This window comes from Tamandua tetradactyla, chromosome 3 (genome assembly GCF_023851605.1).
Source record: "Tamandua tetradactyla isolate mTamTet1 chromosome 3, mTamTet1.pri, whole genome shotgun sequence".
In the NCBI taxonomy this organism is placed as follows: domain Eukaryota; kingdom Metazoa; phylum Chordata; class Mammalia; order Pilosa; family Myrmecophagidae; genus Tamandua; species Tamandua tetradactyla.
Genome location: NC_135329.1, coordinates 65,881,230 through 65,904,367, shown reverse-complemented (window position 1 = coordinate 65,904,367; position 23,138 = coordinate 65,881,230). Strand labels below are relative to the sequence as shown.

General features: G+C 49.5%; 1 protein-coding gene across 1 annotated transcript in view; it reads right to left on the bottom strand.

The window, feature by feature from the left end:
• Window positions 1-23,138, bottom strand: part of GREB1 (growth regulating estrogen receptor binding 1) — a 95,228-nt gene that overhangs the window by 7,394 nt on the left and 64,696 nt on the right. Inside the window, exons 18-28 of the mRNA XM_077153223.1 lie at window positions 22,689-22,804; window positions 21,993-22,174; window positions 20,451-20,540; window positions 18,177-18,709; window positions 15,798-15,900; window positions 13,636-13,794; window positions 12,561-12,703; window positions 6,724-6,885; window positions 4,857-5,061; window positions 4,022-4,196; window positions 366-584 (exon numbers count right to left, since the gene is read on the bottom strand). Of these exons, the coding sequence (XP_077009338.1) occupies window positions 366-584; window positions 4,022-4,196; window positions 4,857-5,061; window positions 6,724-6,885; window positions 12,561-12,703; window positions 13,636-13,794; window positions 15,798-15,900; window positions 18,177-18,709; window positions 20,451-20,540; window positions 21,993-22,174; window positions 22,689-22,804 (2,087 nt within the window). The remainder of the gene's footprint in view (window positions 1-365; window positions 585-4,021; window positions 4,197-4,856; window positions 5,062-6,723; window positions 6,886-12,560; window positions 12,704-13,635; window positions 13,795-15,797; window positions 15,901-18,176; window positions 18,710-20,450; window positions 20,541-21,992; window positions 22,175-22,688; window positions 22,805-23,138) is intronic.

Sequence of the window (23,138 nt, the reverse complement as noted above, 5' to 3'; positions counted from 1 at the left end):
TCTTCGGGCAGGGAAGTGCGTGCTGTAGAAGTGCAGAGAGCAGCAGGGGACGTTACCTACTAGCGTCCTTCATGCAACGCTCCTTAAACCCACGCACTAGGGGGCGGAGACGAGTCAGCGAGAGAAACACACAGTGCGGTGTAGTTCACCAAATAAAGTACCATGCGAAGGGAGGGACAGAGTTGAAGGAGGGCTGAAGCCATGATACGGCAGGCTAAAAGCGAGGCCCGGGCAGGGCTCGCGGGCATGGCTCCTTCGGTTCAGTTAGCGGCGGCTGCCGGGGGCCAGCCTCCAACCCTCCGCCCCGCCCCCACCCCCGCTGGCGGGCCCGCTTCCCGCCGCCCCCGCATGAGGGCGGAGCTCACCGGTTCCGGCTGTACTGCACGTTCTGGGTCAGGTCCACGTTCAGGACCACGAAGTCATGGACGTGGCAGCGGGAGAACGGCTCGCGCACCTCTCCGCCCCTGGCCTTGCTCGACCACTTCCGCATCCCGATCAGGGCGTACTGGGTGACGTTGGGGGTCGCCTCGATGTGCTGCATGATATGCTTCAAGGAGACGCTCCTTTCGGACCAGGACAGCTCCCTGCCCAGAGGGGAAGAGGGGCGGCTCTGGGCGAGGAGCACAGAACTTCGCGTGGGGCCACCCATAAAAGGGCCCCACGCTGTGCTGAGCACTCGGTGCTGCTTTAATCTAGCAAAAAACCTGATGGCATCTTAGAGGTGACCTGAGGAACTTGCCCAGAGCCTCCCCATGGAGCTTGGGGTTAAGCAGTGGTCCTGACCCTGAAGCCTGCACTCTCTCTGTCCTGTCAAGCCACCTTGCATTTCCAATTCACCAGTTTTGAAGGCAAACGGAATAAAAGAACTGGGCTTTCTACTGTGAATTTCAAGGGAAAGTGGAGCAGGAGGGGCATGCTGGTTTGAAAGGATGTGTGTCCCCTAGAAAAGCCATGTTTTAATCAAAATCCCATTTCATAAAGGCCGAATAATCCCTATTCAATACTGTATGTTTGAAACTGGAATCAGATCATCTCCCTGGAGATGTGATGTAATCAAGAGTGGTTGTTAAGCTGGATTAGGTGATGACATATCTTGACCCATCTGAGTGGGTCTTGATAAGTTTCTGGGGTCCTATAAAAGGAAATATTTTGGAGAATGAAGGAGATTCAGAGAGAGCAGAGCATGCTGCAGCACCACGAAGCAGAGAGTCCATAAGCCAGCGACCTTTGGAGATGAAGAAGGAAAACACCTCCTGGGGAGCTTCATGAAACAGGAAGCCAGGAAAGAAAGCTAGCAGATGATGCCATGCTCACCATGTGCCCTTCCAGATGAGAGAGAAACCCTGACTGTGTCAGCCATGTGCCTTCTCACTTGAGAGAGAAACCCTGAACTTCATCGGCCTCCTTGAACCAAGGTATCTCTCCCTGGATGCTTTAGATTGGACATTTCTATAGACTTCTTTTAATTGGGACATTTTCTTGGCCTTAGAACTGTAAACTAGCAACTTATTAAATTTCCCCTTTTAAAAGCCATTCTGTTTCTGGTATATTGCATTCCGGCAGCCGCAAACTAGTATAAGACGCCACAGAGCCACCCCCAAAACTGAGGTGTCTGAGGCTAGGCCTGCTGACACGGACATGAGATAAGCAAGGAGGCAAGCTGAGGACAGCATCCCCAGGGCTGGGTGTCCACTAGGGCCAAGCACATTGCCCAGCTCTTCTGGAACTTTCTTTCCCCAACTGAGGGGTTTAAGCTATACTCCCTGAGATCCCAGCCAGGTCTGACATCCCAGAACTCCAGCTGCTGCTTGAAACAGAACGAAGAGCTCAGCTCCCACATGCATTTCTAGTACAGAGACATCTGGGGCAAATTCTTGCCCTTGGAAAAGTGATAGCAGAAAATATTGAAAGTGAAATAAAATCACTGTTCCTGTGAGCCATGGTAGCTCTGCCCTAAAGAAAGCTTTATTTTCTAGAAGAACAATGATCAATGGTAATTGTTTATTAGGATATCCCTAACACAAGAGAGAGGTGAACTAACCTAATGCTGTCTCAAAAACAAAGAGGAAATCAGAAATCATCAGGCAGTCCCAAGTTGAAACACTCACATGGCAAAATCACAAAAGGAAGCATTTTACCCTTGATGTTCAGATTCCATTATGTCTATTGTGCCTTTTCTATGTAGTACTGCTCCCTGCAGAACTCCAGGGGCAGGATTCTCATCAGAGACATGCATGCCAACCCGCCTTCCTCAGCTTCTAGGTGCTAATTGTACCTGAATCAACACTCATGTCACACCCTGCACAGGTACCACCCCGCCAGAGGAAAGGAAAACCCCAAAAGATGAAGAGATTTGCCTGCAGTCATGCATCAAAAAAATAATCTGAGAGGGCAGGCGATAGTGGCTCAGTGCAAGAATTCTTACTTGCCAAGCCGGAAACCTGGGTTAGATTCCCAGAGCCTGCCCTTGCAAAAAACAAAGAAAGAAATAAAAAACCTGAGCGGTTAGAAGTTAGTTAAGCTGGGGATGGGGAGAGGCAGTGACCAGAGGAAAACAGGACAGGGACTTCTGGTGTCCCAGCAATGTTCTGTGTCTTGACATGGGGGTTGGTTAAATGCATGTGCTCAGAAAACTTCCGCGTATGCATTATGCTTTTCTTCTGTGCGTGTATATTTACACTGAGCATATAATGTGTGATTTTCTGTTTATGTTATATTTCATTAAATTTTTAAAAATTAAAAAATGTAAAGAAAGCCGCTTGGAACATGAGTCCACTTCCGCCATGCCCAGGGCTCTGTTCACCAGACACAAGGCTGGATGAGATGAGACAAGATGTACTTTGTAGGGCACCAGGGGCCAAAGAGGGCTTCCCATTAACATGCACACAGCTATTAAAACAAAACAAAACAGAACAAAACACAGAAAACTGCAAGTGTCAGAGAGGATGTGGAGAAAGAGACATCCTCCTTCACTGCTGGTGGGGCTGTAAAATGGGGCAACCAGTGTAGAAGACAGTTTTCAATTCCTCAGAAAGCCAAATACAGAATTTTTTGTTTGTTTGTTTTTTGCATGGGCAGGCACCAGGAAATGAACATGGGTCTCTGGCATGGCAGGCGAGAACTATGTCTCTGAGCCACGGTCACACCACCCCAAATACAAACTTTCTTAAGACCTGACAATTCCACTACTAGGTGTCTACCCAAAGGAATTGAAAGCAGGGACTCAAATGGGTATTCTTACACTGACGTTCATAGTGACGTTCACAATTGCCGAAAGATGGAAGCAACCCAAGAGTCCATCTACCAATGAATGGGTAAATAAAATGTGGTATATCCATATGATGGAATATTACTCAGTCATATAAAAAGAATGACGTCCTGATGCAAGAACATGGGTGACCCTTGAGGATATTACACTGAGTGAAATAAGCCAGACACAAAATGACAAATATTGTATGATCTCACTGATGTGAATTAATTAAAATATGCAAATTCATAGTCAGAACCTAGAATACAGGTTACCAGGGGCTGAGTGGTTGTGGAATGGGGAGTAATGCTTAATTGGCATGGAGTTTATGTGTCAGCTGATGATGATGGAGGCACAACTTTGCATATATAATTAATACTACTGAACTGTCTATTCGAAGAGGGATAAAAAAGGAAATTTTAAGCTGGGTACATTACCACATACACACACTCACAATGCCCATGGAGCTGTACAAAATAAAAAATAAACCCTAAAGTAAACAGTGGGCTAATGTTAATGGCATAATGATAATTATGTTGTTTCATAAAAGTCCCATTCTAATGCACAATGTTAATAATAGTGAAAACTGCATGTGAGAGGGGGATATACACAGATTGTGTGTGGGTGTATGTGGAGAGAGAGAGAAACTGGGTATTTTCTTTGTGATTTTCCTGAACAACTACAACTGCTCTAATAAAGAGTAAATCTGATTGACTTGTATGGAAAGTAAGAGCTCCAGGATGGCGAGGAGGAGGCCACGAGAGACCATCCCACCTGCTTCTTTCCCCAGCACAGGTGACGTCCACCATGCTCCACATCACGCAGGCATCATCAGACATGACGATGAATGGCCAGATGTCCTGGGGCCGGACCCCCAGCTCGCCCTGCCGGCTGCGCTCCAGCTCCAGGTTGTGGTAGGACAGCTCCTTGATGAGGAAATGGGCAGCACCTGAAACGGGCAAAACGCCCCAGCTCAGAACTGCTCACCAAGACTCCACGCTAAGACAAGCAGGCTTCCAATTTTCCTTCCCTGCATCATTCTCCCACGGATGACTGGCCACTGACTTGGGAGAGTAAAAGTAGGGAAGCAAAAAGCTCCTCTCTGATTGAACACGTCTTTCTTAGCCTTTCTTTGCTAACAATTAAGAACATGAGTTAAATCAGTAGCCCAACATAGAAAAGGAATATTCATAAAAAATCAAGCATGCTAAAATAGCTTTAAGAGTCAAAAAGCAAAGGGGTTGACCTAAGATGTTTAGCTCTTTCATGTTCAGGATATCCTCTGAAGTCCTCCTTTAAGTCCTCCCCCTAGAAATCCCTCCATGGATAGTAACTTAGAAGCTCCCAGGACACCAGCTCTGAGCAAAGTCTTTGGGAGCACCCTAAGTCCTCCCCCTAGAAATCCCTGCATGGACAGTAACTTAGAAGCTCCCAGGACACCAGCTCTGAGCAAAGTCTTTGGGAGCACCCTAAGTCCTCCCCCTAGAAATCCCTCCATGGATGGTAACTTAGAAGTGCCTTCAATGCTGGCACTGGTAAGGCCCTTGGGGAGCACCATGAGTCCTCCCTCCAGGTACCCCACCAAGGACAGTATTTTAGAAGCACCTACCAACTCCAGCACTGTTGAAGGCCCTGGGGAGCACCAGCATGACGTGGTTGGGCCAGTGTTTCTTGTAAACAGCCATCTCGTACTCCTTGACAACAAGCACATGCAAATGGCCGGCACCATCCATCGCGTGGTACAGATTGAAGAGCCCATGTTCGTGGCGGCCCGTTGTCGGCGTGAAGGTCGGACTTTTTATATATTCATGGCTCTGTAAAGAATAAGCATGGGGGGGAGATTGTGCTCTTGGCCACAGCTGTTCCCTCCCTCTGAAATGTGACTCTGCAGCTCCTTCCACGGAAAGATGGAGTCCATTCCTATACCTCTTTGATCTGGACTAGCCCCATGATTTCCTTTACCAGTAAACGCAGCAAAAATGGCACTGTGCAGTTGAACTTGGCCTCGAGAGGATGTGTACATTCCACTCTCAGAACCCTGCTCGGCCACCACTTACTCGCCTGCAGGGGGTGCAGGGTGGGGGGTTGGAGAGGCCACCAGAGGCAGAGACCAGCTCATCCCACTGAGTCGTTCTAGGCAAGGCAGCCACCACCTGACCACAGGGGAGAGGTAAGGCCAGAAGAGGCATGCAGCTGACCCAGCACAAGCTGCTGACCACAAAGTCATAAGGGGAATAAATGCAGGGGTGAGAACATATCATTTTACCAGATTCATGATACTCTCACATTAGGGTGTGATGTGCTCTGAGCTCAGGTTATCCAGTATGACACAAATCCTCCACCTCATATGAACATTTGACATCCCCAAACACTTGCCATGTGGCCTGGCTAGTTAAACACTCAGGCTGTGGTATCTTTTATGTAAAGAACTATATTTCCCTTAAATATTTCCTCAACAATAAGTTCCTCTGGCATACTGGGTGTCATGCTCTGTCTGAATTTCTCAAAGCCCATGCTAAAAACCATGCACACAGCTGGTGCTCATAACTAGTTCAGCTGGGATGGCTGGAAAAGTAAGTGTGTAGCAGCAATTCCCCCTGGAGGCACCCTCACAGAGCCTGTGGGTGTGGAACCTGCTTATGCTGGAGACCTCTGGCACCTCACTCGTGTGCTTCCACTACTTAATGCCAGACTGGGCCCCTCTCCACAGGAGCCTGGCACTCGGGGAGGAGAAGGAGCCTCTACAAATGTTCTGCAGTCGCTGGGGCTGGATAAAGAGCAGCCAGTTTCCCTGCCAGGCCAAGTGCCTGCAGGAACTGTCCCAGTGAGACTGCTGGTTCCAAAGGCACTGGATTATTAAGAACAATCGCCTCATAAGATAAAGGAAATCATCTTATAGCGATACACACTGAAATATTTATGGCTGAATGATACAATGCCTGGAATTTACTTTAAAATAATATGTACGGGGAAAAAAAATATGTACGGGGAGGATAGTGGGATAGACCATGAGGATGGAGTTGGGTGGGACCCATTATCCTACTCCATCTACTTGGATGGTTGACGTGCTCTGCAACAGAAAGCACTAAAGAAAGGAAGGGATGGAGGGAACATCTATTCAAAACCTGCCACCTTCCAGGCACTGCACTGGGGCCTCATAAAGGTTATTCAGGTTATTCCTACAACCAGCATGTGAACAGTGACTCTTGCCCAATTCTCCAGATGAGCAAAGTGAGGCTCAGAGACATAATGTGACAGCTCTGAAGGAACACAACTGGAGAGGAGTAGAGTAAGGCTCAAACTTGGATCTAAGTAATTTTACAGCCCAGGTGCCACACCAGCCTCTTCCAAATTCCATCCCCATATTGGTTTCTCCACCTGTCTCACAGGCCTCTGACCGAGCACGTGTTTCCTCCGGGTCCTCAGTGACCACGGGAGCCGTTTAGACCCAACCCCCTGGGACTCAGCATCAATACCTTGTCGGAGACGAGGGGCAGCCGCATGCTTTCCAGCTGGCCTCCAGGTTGGCTGAAGACAAAGTGGTGCTCCTTGGACTTGGGGATGATGAAATGGAGCTGGACTTCCTCTCCTAGCATGGAGTAAGAGAAGGCAAAGGCGTGCAGGGTGGACTCATAGAGCTGAGGTGTGAGGGGAAAGGACAGAGCTTGTCACCAGAATCCAGCTGTGCCTCCCAGAAGAGCCCACTCTTGACCGTGACGCACAGGGACACACTGCGACCCTGCCCCACTGACCGCAGACCCGGGCTGACACCAGTTCAGAGTGGAGACCCCTGTGTCTGGCCATGGGGCAGGCATAGCCCAGGCCACACAGATTTGGCCAGAGCTGACTTTTGCCCTTAACCCACTTACATCAGAGCCTCGGGGTGCTTGGAAAGAACTAAAGATTCACACTAGCAGTCCCATTTGTAATTCTCATTCATGTGTTACAGGCCATCGCAGGACTGCAAATGACCCTCTTGGCCACTCCCTGGCACTGTACCCCTCACAGCCATCCTATGAGGCAGCCCTGCTCACCCCAGGTGACAGATGTGCAAAAGGAAGGACAGACGTCTCAGGCCCACTCCTGTCTCCCAGGCTCTGGCCCCTGCTCTCCCGGCTGCCCCAGCCAATGTGTCTGGGTGCGCCGCCCACCTCCCCCACCAGGCCCCTTGGCCTCTGCACACTCAGTCCAGGGATCTCAAGGTACCACCAGCCCCCCCACAGCGATGCCACAGCTACAGCTCCCTGTGGCCATCAGGTTCTCGGGAAGCAAATACCAAGAGTGATGGACCGACTCCGGGAAGGGACAGAAGGAGCACAGCTGAGAAAGTTTACAAGAGGGCAGCTCGGGGAGCCACAGAGCAGAAGGGAAAGAACACGACCACCCTCCATCTTCCACACATAGCTTAGGGGGCCACCACTGCCCAGATAAGGGAGCCCACTACCACTCAGATAAGGGGGTGCCATTAACACCCAGATAAGGGGGGCCACCACCACCCAGATAAGAGGGTGTCATTAACACCCAGACAAGGGGGAATCACCACCACCCAGATAAGAGGGTGCCAATAACACCTAGATAAGAGGGGCCAACACCATCCAGATAAGGGGGTGCCATTAACACACAGACAAGGGGGGATCACCACCACCCAGATAAGAGGGTGCCAATAACACCTAGATAAGGGGGGCCAACACCATCCAGATAAGGGGGTGCCATTAACACACAGACAAGGGGGAATCACCACCACCCAGACAAGGGGTTGCCATTAAGACCTAGATAAAGGGGGTCAACACCATCCAGACAAGGGGGTTCCATTAACACCCAGATAAGGGGGGCCACCACCCCCCAGATAAGGGGGTGTCATTAACACCTAGATAAGGGGGGCCAACACCATCCAGATAAGGGGGGCCACCACTGCCCAGATAAGGGGGGATCATTACTACCCAGATAAGGGGGGCCACCATCACCCAAATGTGGGGGGCCCGTCACCATCCTAGATAAAGAGGAAACCATGATAACCCCAGACAAGGGGCGTGTTACCACCCAGTGGTGGTCCTCTTTGGCCCTGGGATGCAGACCCAAGCACAGCCCTGAGCGCAGGCCAGCAGTGGCCCAGCCAGAACATGGGCCCCTCCCCTCCCTTCTCCTGCACCCCATTCTCCTATTAAAGCAGCCTGAGACCAAGACAGAGTTTTTTCAAGAAGCAAGAACTCATTGCTGACTTACTGATAGGAAAAGTGATAAAAAAAAAAAAAAACCCTTAAGTCCTTTCACTTCTTTAAATTGCAAAACCAAGAAAAGGTTTTCATGATAGTTTTCTTCTACCTCAAAATACACATTTTCCTGGAGCCTGCCCATGCCAAAAAAAAAAAAAAATGCATTTATCTCCAAGAAAAAAATGCAAAAATGTTTGAAGAGCTTGCCGGAGGCAAATGGGATTACAGGTTATTTTAAAGCTTGAAAAAATTGCTCATATGATTGTTCTGATTGCTTCTACAATGAAATTGAATACTTAAAAATATTTTAGTACCAAACACAAACAGGCACTATTTCCTTAGCAGTTAAACTCAGGGCCCAGGCAGATATGAGAAAATGAAGCCTCCTGCCTGCCGTTTCCCTCTGCCAGATGAAGCGAGGAGGCCAGGGCTGCTGTCTTAAGTCATGTGGAAAGCACTGGAAGATCAGCCAACCCCCACTTCAGCCCAGGGTGGGACCAACCCCCACCTCTGCTCCCTGTCCAGGTGCCTGGCTCACTCCCACAAGTTCCTGTGACCTTCCCCCTCCCTCCTCCCTTTACTGGGGTCTGAAAGGAAGCACTGAAGATGAAATACCATCTACCGTTCATAAACAGTCAGCCTCACAGGCCCTCCACACTGCAGAGGTCCAGCTCCACCCCTCAGGCTCGCCTGGAGTGTTCGTTGACAGGGCTTAGGCCGTGCTCTGGCCTCTGCTCCACCTCCCTAGCTGCCCTCAGGGACCCCCACCACTTGCTCTGTATGCTCCACTCTTCCCCATTAGAGTCACCTCACCCGCTGGGCAGGCACGTCTCCTCTCCAGGCCATGCTCTTCTCTCTCCTATTTGCTTTGACTTTTTGGCAAACGATATTGATTCTCCAAAGCCCCCTTATGTGTTCAATGGGGATAATGTACTGCCCTACAGTTTTTGGTGAGAATGAACAAGGAACTAGGCACGAGTTTCCTAAGCAGTGTATGTTAAAGGGTTAAGGGGGGGCTGGAACACAACCCCTCAGTGACCCAGATGTCCAGTGTCCAGTGGCCTGGACAGCCAAGCTCTGGTCTCCAGCCTCTCACCCTGGACAGCCTTTTCGACACATAAGAAGGCCAGGAAGCACTGATGCATCTAAAGTGCCCAGCAGCAGGGTGCCCCGAATTGCTAAAAACATCTTGAGGAAACAAAACAAAGCTGGAGGTCTCACGCTGCCTGACTTTAAGGCATATTATGAAGCCACAGTGGTCAAAACAGCATGGTATTGGCATAAAGATAGATATATCGACCAATGCAATCGAATAGAGTGCTCAGATATAGACCCTCTCATCTATGGACATTTGATCTTTGATAAGGCAGTCAAGCCAACTTACCTGGGACAGAGCAGTCTCTTCAATAAATGGTGCCTAGAGAACTGGATATCCATATGCAAAAGAATGAAAGAAGACCCATCTCTCACACCCTATACAAAAGTTAACTCAAAATGGATCAAAGATCTAAACATTAGGTCTAAGACCATAAAACAGTTAGAGGAAAATGTTGGGAGATATCTTATGGATCTTACAACTGGAGGCGGTTTTATGGACCTTAAACCTAAAGCAAGAGCACTGAAGAAGGAAATAAATAAATGGGAACTCCTCAAAATTAAACATTTTTGTGCATCAAAGAACTTCATCAAGAAAGTAGAAAGACAGCCTTCACAATGGGAGACAATATTTGGAAATGATATATCAGATAAAGGTCTAGTATCCAGAATTTATAAAGAGATTGTTCATCTCAACAACAAAAAGACAGCCAACCCAATTACAAAATGGGAAAAAGACTTGAACAGACACCTATCAGAAGAGGAAATACAAATGGCCAAAAGGCACATGAAGAGATGCTCAATGTCCCTGGCCATTAGAGAAATGCAAATCAAAACCACAATGAGATATCATCTCACACCCACCAGAATGGCCATTATCAACAAAACAGAAAATGACAAGTGCTGGAGAGGATGCGGAGAAAGAGGCACACTTATCCACTGTTGGTGGGAATGTCAAATGGTGCAACCACTGTGAAAGGCAGTTTGGCGGTTCCTCAAAAAGCTGAATATAGAATTGCCATACGACCCAGCAATACCATTGCTGGGAATATACTCAAAGGACTTAAGGGCAAAGACACAAACGGACATTTGCACACCAATGTTTATAGCAGCGTTATTTACAATTGCAAAGAGATGGAAACAGCCGAAATCTCCATCAACAGAAGAGTGGCTAAACAAACTGTGGTATATACATACGATGGAATACTATGCAGCTTTAAGACAGGATAAACTTATGAAGCATGTAATAACATGGATGGACCTAGAGAACATTATGCTGAGTGAGTCTAGCCAAAAACTAAAGGACAAATACTGTATGGTCCCACTGATGTCAACAGACATTCGAGAATAAATTTGGAATATGTCCTTGATAACAGAGTCCAGCAGGAGGTAGAAACAGGGTAAGATAATGGCCAATTGGAGTTGAAGGGATACAGACGGTGTAACAGGACTAGATACAAAAACTCAAAAATGGATAGCACAATAATACCTAATTGTAAAGTAATCATGTTAAAACACTGAATGAAGCTGCATCTGAGCTATAGGTTTTTGTTTTGTTTTGTTTTGTTTTGTTTTGATTTTACTATTATTACTTTTATTTTTTTCTCTATATTAACATTCTATATCTTTTTCGGTTATGTTGCTAGTTCTTCTAAACCAATGCATATGTACTAAGAAATGATGATCATGCATCTATGTGATGATGTTAAGAATTAATGATTGCATATGTAGAATGGTATGATCTCTAAATGTTGGGTTAATTTCTTTTTTTCCGTTAATTAAAGAAAAAAAAAAGAGAAGGGATAATTGGAGGTGAAGGGATACAGACTGTACAACGGGACTGGATATAAAAACTCAGAAATGGACAGCACAATACTACCCAATTGTAATGCAATTATGTTAAAACACTGAATGAAGCTGCATGTGAGGTATAGGTTTTTTGTTTTTGTTTTTTTGTTTGTTTGTTTGTTTTTCTTTCTATTATTGTTTTAATTCTTATTCTGTTGTCTTTTTATTTCTTTTTCTAAATCGATGCAAATGTACTAAGAAATGATGAATATGCAACTATGTGATGTTATTAAGAATTACTGATTGTACATGTAGATTGGAATGATAAAAAAAAAAAAAGAAATAAAAAAGTCCTATGATCTGAAAAAAAATAAAAATAAAAAAATAAAGTGCCCAGCAAAGTCGCCTGGCACACAGCAGGCGCTCAATAAATGCAAACGCCTCTCTTTACCAATACACTATCTAGACCTCACCACATTTCTCTTCTCCCCCTTCACTTTGTTCTAAAGAGTTTCCGTGTGTCTGGGGCATCAAGGCCTGTTTCACATCACTGGGTAAGCGTCTGCTGAAGCGAACTTTTGAGACTGTCAGGACATACGGAAAAGTTGGCTCATCTACGTCTGTTAACTTTGCCACTGGGAAGGTGTCACTACAGGAGAAACAAGGCTGGGTCTTGAGAGCATAATTTCAGCAATTACCGAAGAGAGATGCATGCAGATGGGGAGCAAGGGCTTCAGGAACTGCCCATGCCCTCTGGAGTGAACGATCAGGAGACCCGAGAAGGCACTGGTACAAGCAGGGACGGCACCGTGCAGAGTGAGCGGGGAGCGCGCGCGTGCCCAGCACCGTGCAGCGCCCAACACCAAGTAGCGCTAGTGGGGAGCGCGTGCGCGCTGGGCACCGTGCAGCGCGAGCGGGGAGCGCGCATGCGCGCTGGGCACAGTGCAGAGCTAGAGGGGGGCGGATGCGCGCCAGAGCACCGTGCAGCCCGAGCACCACGAAGCGCTAGTGGGGGGCGCGTGCGCGCCCGGCGCAGTGCAGAGCTAGAGGGGGGCGGGTGCGCGCCGAGCACCATGCAGCGCCGAGCACCGTGCAGCGCTAGTGAGGTCGCGTGCGCGCCAAATACTGTGCAGAGCGAGAGGGGGGTGCGTGCGTGCCGGGCACCGTGCAGACCGAGAGGGGGGCGGGTGCGCGCCGAGCACCGGCCCGTGGCCTACCTGGCAGCGGGGCTGGAGGCCCCGGTACTGGTGGCACTGCCTGCAGTGGTGGTACGTGCTGTGCGCCGCATACTTGGAGAGCCGCACGCGTGCCGTCTGGCGCCGCCCACAGGGGTCCTCTGCCTTCCGGGCCGCCCCTCTGTCTGCACAGAATTCCCCAGCATTGGTAAACAGCAGCAGGACGCACAGCAAATATACCCCTACCTGCCCAGATTAAAACTAACTGAACTGCCAAAAGGAGGAGTCAAAGAAGGGCTTGTGTGGTGGGCCAGGACTGCGTTTGACCAGCTGACTCTGCTGGTCAAAACAGAAGTCTCAGCATGAAAGACGGAAAAAGAGACGAGGCTCACACGGCAAACGAAGTGTACCTCATCCCCTGATCTGCGAAGGTCATGAAGCCGTGGTAAAGGACCCACTACACTGCAATTTAAACGGATTGGCAGCCTAGTGATCAAATACTGTAATGCAGAGGAGCCACTCCCAGTTTTTTCAAATGACTTGGCAGGATCAGGCTCCTAACACAACCTTAATCAGAGTCTGGCCTGCAGAAGGAGGCTTCCAGGAACTGGTCTTTTCTAAGAGCAGTGGCTCCACAGGGAGACTCCCCCATTCAGGGGCCAGACTCTTCTATTCATGGTTTGTAATCACACTGGTTGGTAATAACTACTGCGTGTGGATGGTGATCCTGAAACATCACAGGGTAATGATACTGTGAGAAGTAGAGACCCCAAAGAAGAGAGAAAATGAGAGACTGAGAGTAAAGGAGAGGGAAATGTGTCATTTTATGACGATTCCAGATTCACAAATAAGCGTATACATCCGTACCCTGTCTTAATCAGAACCTCAGACAACTCTGATAAGGACAAATCACCAGAGGAGTCCTCCTCACTGTTCAGCATCCCCCGAGCAGCCAGGCCCCCTTCCTAGGCTTTGGGGTGCCTCCTCCTCTGCACAGTGCCATCCCAGCTCTGGGCTGGGTCTGCTGGTTAAACAGCAGCAGCATTCACAGAATCCAGTCCCTCCTTTTCAGAGACTGCTCCTGTGTACTTCACAAGAAGCTGGACAGGAGTCTGACCTTCACTCTTCATGCCTTGATGATGCGAACAGATCATACTGGCATCCTCGTACTTCGGGTCGTGAATGACGTAGTCGAAAGGCATCTTCTTGAACAGCTCCAGGTCAGGCCAGGGGTCACTGAGCTGGAGGTACTGCTGATCCGATTCCTCTCGGAGGTCTGCAAGATCGACAGGAACACAGCAACCAAAAGGCAAGTGAGGACGAGGCACGGGGACAATGCCAAGACCGGGATGGGTTCTTGGAAACCCACTGCGCCCCAGAGCTCCTGGCACACGGCCCCACTCTCTCTACCCAGAGACACAGGCTGAGACCACATGCCATGGGGGGCAGGTCTGCCCTCTGCCCACCACTTGCTCACCTATTCCAAGGACTCACCCAACATACTCACCTGTGCTCTGGGCTTCCTCCCAGCACCATCCCCCAAACTTATTTATGCCTGAAACTAATGTATTCTACTTTCTTGCCTCCTTGTGTGTAACTGCTCCACAGCTCACATCACTCCACCCGTTGAGTTCTCCCTTCTGAGTGCCAACATCCGCAGCCCAAACCCCATTCCTTCACTGCTAGGTTTCACATTACATTAGGATTGGTATAGTCTATGGGGCTCAGTAAATATTTGTAGGCTAAAGGTAAAAACATCTAGTTGGTCCAATTCAATAATGTGTGTGTGTGTGTGTGTGTGTGTGCACACACACACACTAAACCCACTCCATGGTGTGTGGGCAAAGCCCGTGCCCATTAATGAGCGACAGGGGAGCAGCACTGATTGTATATTCAAAAGGTGCTCTGAACTCCATGTGTGTGACATCATATGTCCGTCATAACACCCTGTAAAGCAGGAACTCTCTCCATTTTGCAAAAGAGAAGCCCGAGGTGGTAAGACATTAGGAGAATGGGCTTTGAGTTTTAGCATACTGAGTTCAAATCCTGTCCTTATCTTTGGTATGTCCAAGAAAGCAAGGAGACAGAAGCTCAGAACACCTGCTGGTGTTCATCTGAAATTCAGTTTCAAATGTACGAATGGTGGACAATCCAGAGCATGCATAAAGAAACTCCCCTTTCCTTAAAGGAAAGACAAAGAACTGGATGGAAATTTTACTGTATATATATGGTTACTAGAATAAAAATTTTTTTAAATGCCATAAAACTACAACACAAACAGTGAACCTTAGCACAAAGCATGGACTAGAGTTAATAGTACAGTTATAATAATGTCCTTTCATTATTGTGAACAAAGCCTGCACACAACTGCACTAATACTAGAGCGGGTATTGTGGAACTCTCTATTTTCTGCATGATTTTTCTGTAAACCTACATTTAACTAATAAAAAAGGAAAAAAGCTGGATTGGTTTCCTGGGTTCCAAATCTTCTCCAAGCAAAAACTTAACCACAGCCAAGGGCATTTGAAGACTTGCTTTTAGATAGCACAGCTTCTTGGCACTCTTTCTCAATAACATAATGAATTTCCATTCCCAAAGCAAGAGATGCACCAGCCAGACCAAGTTTATGAACCACGGAGAGGGGTGTGTGGAGAGGAAATGGAGAGTGGTCTTACAACTCGCACAAAACAGCTGTTCACAGAGAATTACCTCAATCAGGCAATTACGTCAAACAGTCAAATTATGTCCAGTGAACAAAGAGAGAAGCATCTTCCCCCACATGAATATTTCTGTTTTGCCCCAAGACATCGACCTATGTGCTCTTTTGCTTGAGTGGGAAATAAATTCCAAAGAGGAAAAAACCTCTTCTGATGGAAAACTCTGTTTTCTAGAGGCATGGGTCAAATCTGGTTTAATTCCAGCTCTGCCACCTCCCAGATTGGCCCCTGAGCCTATTACTTATCAAGAAAATGGGAAAATGGTATCTATCTCATGGTGTGGCATAGAAAAAATAAAATGTGGTAATTTTGAGTACGCATCTAGCACAATGCTTAACACGTGGGAGGTCCTCAATAAACTGTAATTATTTTTAGATTAGTAATTTTATCCCAACAAAGGCCTCCAGGGTGCAATTCTGATATGGCACAAAATGACTGTAAGGAAAAGGCCTTTTGGACTAATCGTAATCTGATCATTCCACCTAGAAAGTCAAAGACACAATTCAAGCCTCTGGAGAGTTGAGAAAGACGACCCCAACCCGTGCACTGGGCATCAACTCACGGGTGTTGATCTCTTCTTCATCGTATACATCCACTTCCGTCAGCCGAACAAGCATTCGGGATAAAATGCGGAGGAACTCCAGGTAGGCACCTGTCTTCCCAACCTGGAAAGACGTTGAAAGAAGAGCTAACAGCGCGCCCCTGCCCACATCCCAGCCCCGTCGGCAACACGTGCCGTAGGCCGGCACCTCGCCCAAAGGTCTCATTCAACTAAAACAAGATCCCAAAGGGTGCGCACATTTTAGGGAAAGGCAGCCCAAAAACCACGAGGCTGGCAGCACATACATCTTGTGAGTCACTGCAAATGAGTCTTCAGATTTTAACTTCAGATTTAACTTACATGTTGTAAGCTGTTAGAAACAGGGCTTTTTCATAAGTTTAAGAAAGGTTGCTCTAAAAGCAAATGAACTGACAGTATAAATGTAATAATGTCTAAACGACTTGCATAATTACATATTCTCTATTCTTGTATTTATTGATATGTCTGTGGTAAGATGTCAAAATTCAATGTAAAAGACAATAATTAGGCATCGTGATTCTCTCTTCTTAAGGCCAGGGTAAAAAGAGAAAATTATTTCTCTTCTTCCTTCTATTTCTTCTTATGTCATAGAGTCTCTAGCTTCCTCAGCCCAGCACAAGGCTAGCACACTGACTGGACTGTTAGTCTTAGTTTTGGTTATATATTTGGTTAAAAAGGTGCCTGTGGGCTAGCCTAAAACCTCTCCCCTCCCCCCCCACCCCCATAACTCTAGGAAAGCACTTTCCAAGCTCTTGGCCCAAATACCTGGCTCATAAACAGAATTCAACAAATACTGATGAATAAAAATAACTCACTTTAAAAAGGAAAATAAGATGGACAACAGGGGTGGAGGCATGAGGAACTATTTGCAACACATGCAACAATGGATTAAAATCTATAATATCTAAAGAGCTCCTACAAATCAACAAGATGAAAAACAGCCTAAAGGAAAACAAGAAAAGAGAAAATCACTGAAAAAGAAATTCCCAAACCAATAACTATATAAAAATATGTTCAACTTTATCAGTAAAACTACAATATACTGTTTTTTCACCTATCAAACTGGCAAAAATCTTAAAGATTGATAACATACATAACATGAGGGCATGGGGAAAGCAGGACTGCCTTTTTAAAATATTTCCTTTTATCCTGCTTTTTGAAATTACCAAAACTCATACATGCTCATTTATGAAGTTCAAGCATTACAGTGGGATAAGGAGGTTTAAAGTTATAATATTCCTTCTCTTGGTCCCCAAATCTCACTCCTCTTCCCGGGTAACATTTCAGTGGCAATCAGGTCAGAAGTCTTCCTAGGCATTTTCACACATATGCACACCCATTGATGTGTTTTTCTAATTGATATTACACTACATATATTATTTTGTAACTTGATATTTTGCATTTAGTATTTTTAGAGAAATGCCAATGTCAGTATCTAGAGCTCTACCTGACATTTTCTATGGCTGAATTCCATGGCACAGTCATGCCCAAATCTATTCACCCAAGGCTCAATCGATGTCACTGAGCAAACAGCTCTAAAATGAGTATTTTTATGCATACATATCTTCGTGCATGAGGGATGGATTCCTGAAAATGAACTTTCTGGGTCAAAGATAGCACACCTTCAACAGTAGGTGCAAAAAGGAGGTGGGATGACACGATGTTAACCGCTTTCTCTGAGCCAGGCGACATCCCAGCCGCCCTACAATCACCCTTGTTAGGCTCTCACGCCATTTCTACGCTAAAGGTGCTGCTACTTTCTTCATTCTGAGAAGAGGGCACTGAAGCACTGGGAAGGCCCGTGACCTGCCCATACGCCAGGTAAGCTGGTGCCCAGCAGCCCCTATTCACACCTGCACTTCCTGCCAAAGCAACTCCCTAAGGCCGCCACGGAGCTCCTTCTCCCACATGCTCATGAAGCACCAAACATGCACACTGTTAGATTTTTGCCATTTGACAGGTGAAAAGGGTCCTTGATTGTTATGAGTTGGGGAGCGCTGGGATGGGGGAGCAGGCCTCCTGCCTCCAGCGTTCCACTGAAACCTCCCAGGGCAGAACTGGCCTCGTGCTGATCTCTCAGGGTGCATGCCGACCTGGCAGGCCCGCCGTGAGGGCGGAAGGACAGAAGGAAGCAGAGACCCACAGTGTGCAGGAGCAAGAGGCCACAGAGGGCCCGTCGTGGAGGAGGGAATGGCCTCTGCCCCGGGAATAGCCGAGGCCAGTAAAGGGGTATTTCAGACCCTCAATCCCTGCTCAGGACACAGATGCAGGCAGTGGCTGAGCGAGAGTGGGTGTGGGGGAGTAGACGACCCGGGAGTGGGTCTGGGGGTGCAGGCCGCCAGCGTGGGGCCCAGCACGCACCTGGGGGGGTCCGCTGAGCAGCAGCCTCCGGGGGTGGAAGCTGCCTCCGCGGGCGGAAGGGGGGTGGCCATAGTCAGCGTGGCTGGGCCGTGGCACCGTCCACTGCCGGTAGTAGAGGGACTGCTCAGTGGCCGTCGTGGCCCTGCTGAGCAGGGGCCGGAAGGAGCTGGTCCACATGACCGAGGGCGCGGGTAGGAGCGAGGTGGCCTTGGGCAGGCCGCTGCTGTCTGTGGACGTGAGCAGGTCGTGCACCAGCTTGGGCAGGATGACCACTGGCGGCCGCCGGCAGGCCCTGGTCAGGGCACATGGGGAGGAGGTGGACGAGGTGGCCGGCTCAGGAACATGGGTCTGGCCTGGCCTGAGCCCGGTGTCGGGCCAGGGGCCTGGACCTGCGGGGTGTTCCCACTGCTCAGGCGGGGCGGCGGGCCCCTCCGTGGTGCTGCCGGCTGACCCCCAGCCCTGCTCTGCCTGCTTTGCCCGCTCTCCGGGTGGGGGTCCCACCGGGCCCGAGGACTCGCCGCAGAGCGTGGAGCCTGGGGAGAGAAGAAGCATAGCTGCACCCCGAGCCTGGGGAGAGAAGAAGCCATCAGCTGCACCCCGACGGCTGGCGCCTGCAGTGTGGTCACTGCAGGAAGGAGCCCTGCAGTGGTTTGGCAGGGGTTTCCCAGAAAGCAACACCTTTATCTTAACCCTGTGGGCTCCAGGGAGAAGGGGCATGTGAGATGACTCCGAGGTATATCCCATCAGGTGCAGTCAGCTCAGGCTGTCCTGACACCCCTCTCCTTCCTCTCTCAGTGACCTCCTCCTTCCACCTCAGCAGCACGAAGGAGGCCATCTGCATCCACTTCTCACCCCACCAAGATGGCCTGTCCATTGGTGGAGGATTTGAGAACAGGGATGGGGAGACTGTGGGGAGCCCGGGGCATAGCTAGGTGTGAAGGGCCTGGAAAGAGACACAAGGCTCAGAGTGGACCTTAGGACCACAGAGGTCCCCACCCATTCTCCAGGGGTACGAGACTCAGAGTGGGCCCCTTGGTGCAGAGTCTCCACCCACTGCCCTAGTTTGGGAAGAGGTGTCTCTGCAGGAACCTGAGGACAGATCCCAGAGTGTGTTCCCGTCTGTCTACCGCTGGACCTCAGTTTGTCTCTCTTGAATCACTAGAGACCATCGGTCTATAAAGGAGAGGTGCCACCCCCTGCCCTGGTCCCTGACTCCCTAGTGTGCCTCTGTGAAGAGACCCCTAAGCTCTCAGCGCCCTCTGAGAGACCCTCTCTGAGAATGTCACCACCGCCCCTGGCTGGAGACCCTACAGGAGGAGAGAGGCTGCAAGTTAGCTGGGCTCCTCTGAGTGATGCAGGCTCCTTCCCCATCTGCCAGCTTCCTTCCAGGGCCCCAGGCTCCCCAAAGATCCTCGAGGCTGCAGCACTGGGCTTTGCTGCCTGAGCCCTGCATTAGGAATCCTATCTTCCTCTAGACAGAGCAAAAGGCCCTGTGATTGCTTAGGGCTCTTTGACTCCACTCAGCGAGCAACAACGGGGCTCCCCCGTGGCAAGAGGCCAGGTGAAAAGGACAACCAAGCTACCCAAGCAAACTTCCTGTGCTCCCTACCCTCTCCCACCTCGATCACACCACCGGCTCTTCCAGGCCACACCTGAGCACAGCTGTGCCCCCCACCCGCTCCAGTCTGTAGCCCCCTGGGCACCCCAGCTCTCGGCGCCGCACGTACTTTCACTGCACATACTACACCAAAGCCACCAAGTGTCAGCTGCTCTCTGAAACCCTCAGTGGCTGCTCCCTGCCTTGAGTCTGCCCTCCACCTGAGCCGAATCCATCACGCCTCTGGGTTCAGGGCTCAGCGGTGCCTTTGGTTGCTTTCCCCAGTGAAACCTGCTGACTCTCTTTCTCTGGATCAGAGCTGACAGGCACACCTGCCCCAGCCCTGGGCCCCCCCGAGGGCACAGCAAGTGCCCAGAGCCAACAGCCCTACGGGCGAGCTCCCAGCGAAGGATGCCCACACCCACTCACTCTTCCACCCGCAGCACAGGACACACCAATCTTCCGGAAAAGAGCGGTGACTGAAACCTGCAATTTCCCCCAAAGTCTCCAACTTCTCAGTCCCGACTGAGATAACCTTTATTCTCTAGAAAGTTCGGTGCTTCAAAGGCTTCCCTCTCTCCCCAGTTCTGGTTGAAAATAAAGGATCGGCAAGTGGCCCTTATAACTCCTTGCGTTTCGGAAGCCCAGGTCCATCGTGTCCCACGCGGGAGACTCACCGGACGATTTAGAGGACAGGGACGAAGATGCGGAGCCACGCGAGCACGGCCTTTCCCTGCCCGTGGGACTTCTCTTCTCCGAGGTGGAGCCTGTTTCGAAACAAACACACCAAAATCGCTTCATGATCCTCACCCTCGACATTCTCCCAGCACCACATAATTCATAAAGGGTGTTTGCTCGCCTCGTCCATCCGTCCCACCACCACTTTGGGAGAAAGGGGCCACACACAGCTTTGGGAGAAAGGGGCCAGGGAGCCCCGAGGCACGGCGGGCTTCCTGGGGGAGGTGACGTGGCACTGAAAACTGAAGGGAAACCCTGGTGGAAGACAGAGGAGGGAACCCTGAGCAGCGAAAGCGCCATGTGGCCCGGAGGCCACGTGCACACACCACCAGGCACAGCCACGAGCTTTGTGCAGTCACGCAGCGGGGCTGAGGCGGGGCGCCGGAGAAGGAGTAGCACAGGGGAGGGGAGTGAAATGCCAAGAGTGATGGCTCATTCCCCCGGGTGGGCAGGGAACTCGTGCTTCTGAAAGATCACTGTAGCAACAGGGAGGGCATAGGACAGGTCTCCCAACACCTGCCTGACAGGTGAACGACTTGCCCTAAGCCACGGGGTCAGCAGACTGAGAAGGCGTGGGGTCCGGGGTTCCACTAGCCATGCTCCTTCACAAGACCTTTCTATTCACACTGTTGGCTTTTTATGTTTTCTACTATGCCCTTAACTACAGCCAAATGCCTTGCACTGGTCTGACTTATGAATCCTATTAAAAATACAGCGTCAGATTCTAAGAGTCTACAAATGCACTGGCCTATTGTCATAAATCCCTGTAAAGGACAGCATACTGGTGAGCTGATTCATCTAAAATAAATAAGCAAGGGAATCATACATGTGGCAGAATTCTCAACAATTTGAACAAACGATGAACTTGAACCCTAAGAAATCTAAATTTTCCATCCTATTCTCTAAGAATCCTCGAGCTAACCTTGTCAACAGACGAGTAGAACACATGGAATAAAAATAAATAATAGGGGCAACAAATGTTAAAATAAATTTAGTTGGAAATGCTAGTGATCAATGAAAGGGAGGGGTAAGGGGTATGGTAAGTATAAATTTTTTTCTGTTTTCTTTTTATTCCTTTTTCTGAATAGATGCAACTGTTCCAAGAAATGATCATGACGGTGACTATGCAACTATGTGATGATACTGTGAATTACTGATTATATATGTAGAACGGTATGATCAAAAGTTAAAAATGTTTGTGTTTGTTTGGTGTTTTTTTGGTATTTAAAAAAATTTTAAAAAGAATCCTCGAGCTAGGAGGAACTGATAGGAGTTTCCATTTTCTCATGCCACCAAAAATAGAAAAATGTTCCATCTGATTTCGAGGCAGGCTGTGCCATTTCCTTCGTCAAAGACTTATCTTGGTCCTGGAGTGGCCAAGCCAGCGGAGACAGCTGTCCAGGTGTGCGCACAGCCGCCTCGAGACCGCCGTCCAGAAGGAGCTCCAGGCAGGAGCTGGGGGGGGCAGGCGCCCGCCTCACCTTCTTTCCCCAGCTGCTCATTTCCATTGTCCATGTCACTCTCCAGGGCTTGGTTTGGGGCGCCTTTCTCCGGGGGCGCCCCCTCACCGACCAGGCAGGCAGCCAGGCCGAGCTCCTGCTCCAAGGCTGCTCTCACCAGGCAGGAGGAGTTCATCAAACGCAGGTCACAGTACCGAAGGGACCTGGCAGGAAACAAAGGAAGGACATTCCCGCAGAACGTTTTGACGGAGCGCCGTCTATGGATGGGACAACCACGCCTTCCCTTGTCAGGACAGAGGGCTCTGTGAAGGAAACCAGGGGGTCCCCAGTTTGTGCTGGAAGAAGCAGCCCCTTCCTGAGCAACCCAACACACCCCGCTCCCCACAGGACATCTTACAGCCACGGGGATCTGGGGACCAGCGGAAGAGAACACCCATTCCCAGCTTTCATAAACACCACCCTGCCCCCACCCCGCGACCCCCCGATGGGGAGACACCGGTGGGGGTCTGAGACCCCAATGTGGCTGCAGAGAGCAGCACCCCAGGACCTGCCACTACCCCCTCCCTCACCCATTACCACCAGTGACGGGACAACCCTCAGCATAAACACACAAACCTGCACTGCCTGTGGACACGAAGGCACCCAGGAACAGGCAGGGACAGCACCTCTGGGCAGCCCCCGGTCCAGGCTCTCCCAGGGGCAGGACCCTCCACTCACCTGGGCAGAGATTCGCCATGCGGCTCCATCCCACTGAATATCAGGATGCAAGGCAGGCCCTCCAACTCCAGGTAAGTCTGAGGTCTCCACTCTGCATCCTCAATTTTCTGCCACATCTGCAGATAATTAAAGAGAAATACAGCAGGCCCAGGGGAACTTGCTGTCTTCTTTAAACACTTCCTGTTGAGTAAAGCCTTCTCAGCCAGTCCTTCAATGGGCAGGAAAGTTTTCTATGCTGCAAATAAGCACCTTATCCAGCTCCTTCCTGCATCTGTCTTCCCAGCCACCCAGAGCCCTGCCTGCTACATCTTAGATGCTCTCAAATGTCTGTTAACTGATAGATGCTTCAGGAGGAAATCCATGTCCTCAGTTCCCCTAAGGTTCTTTCCCACGTGCTGTCAGTGATGTCATCATCCCTGCAATCACATTTTCCACCCACTTATTTTCCTA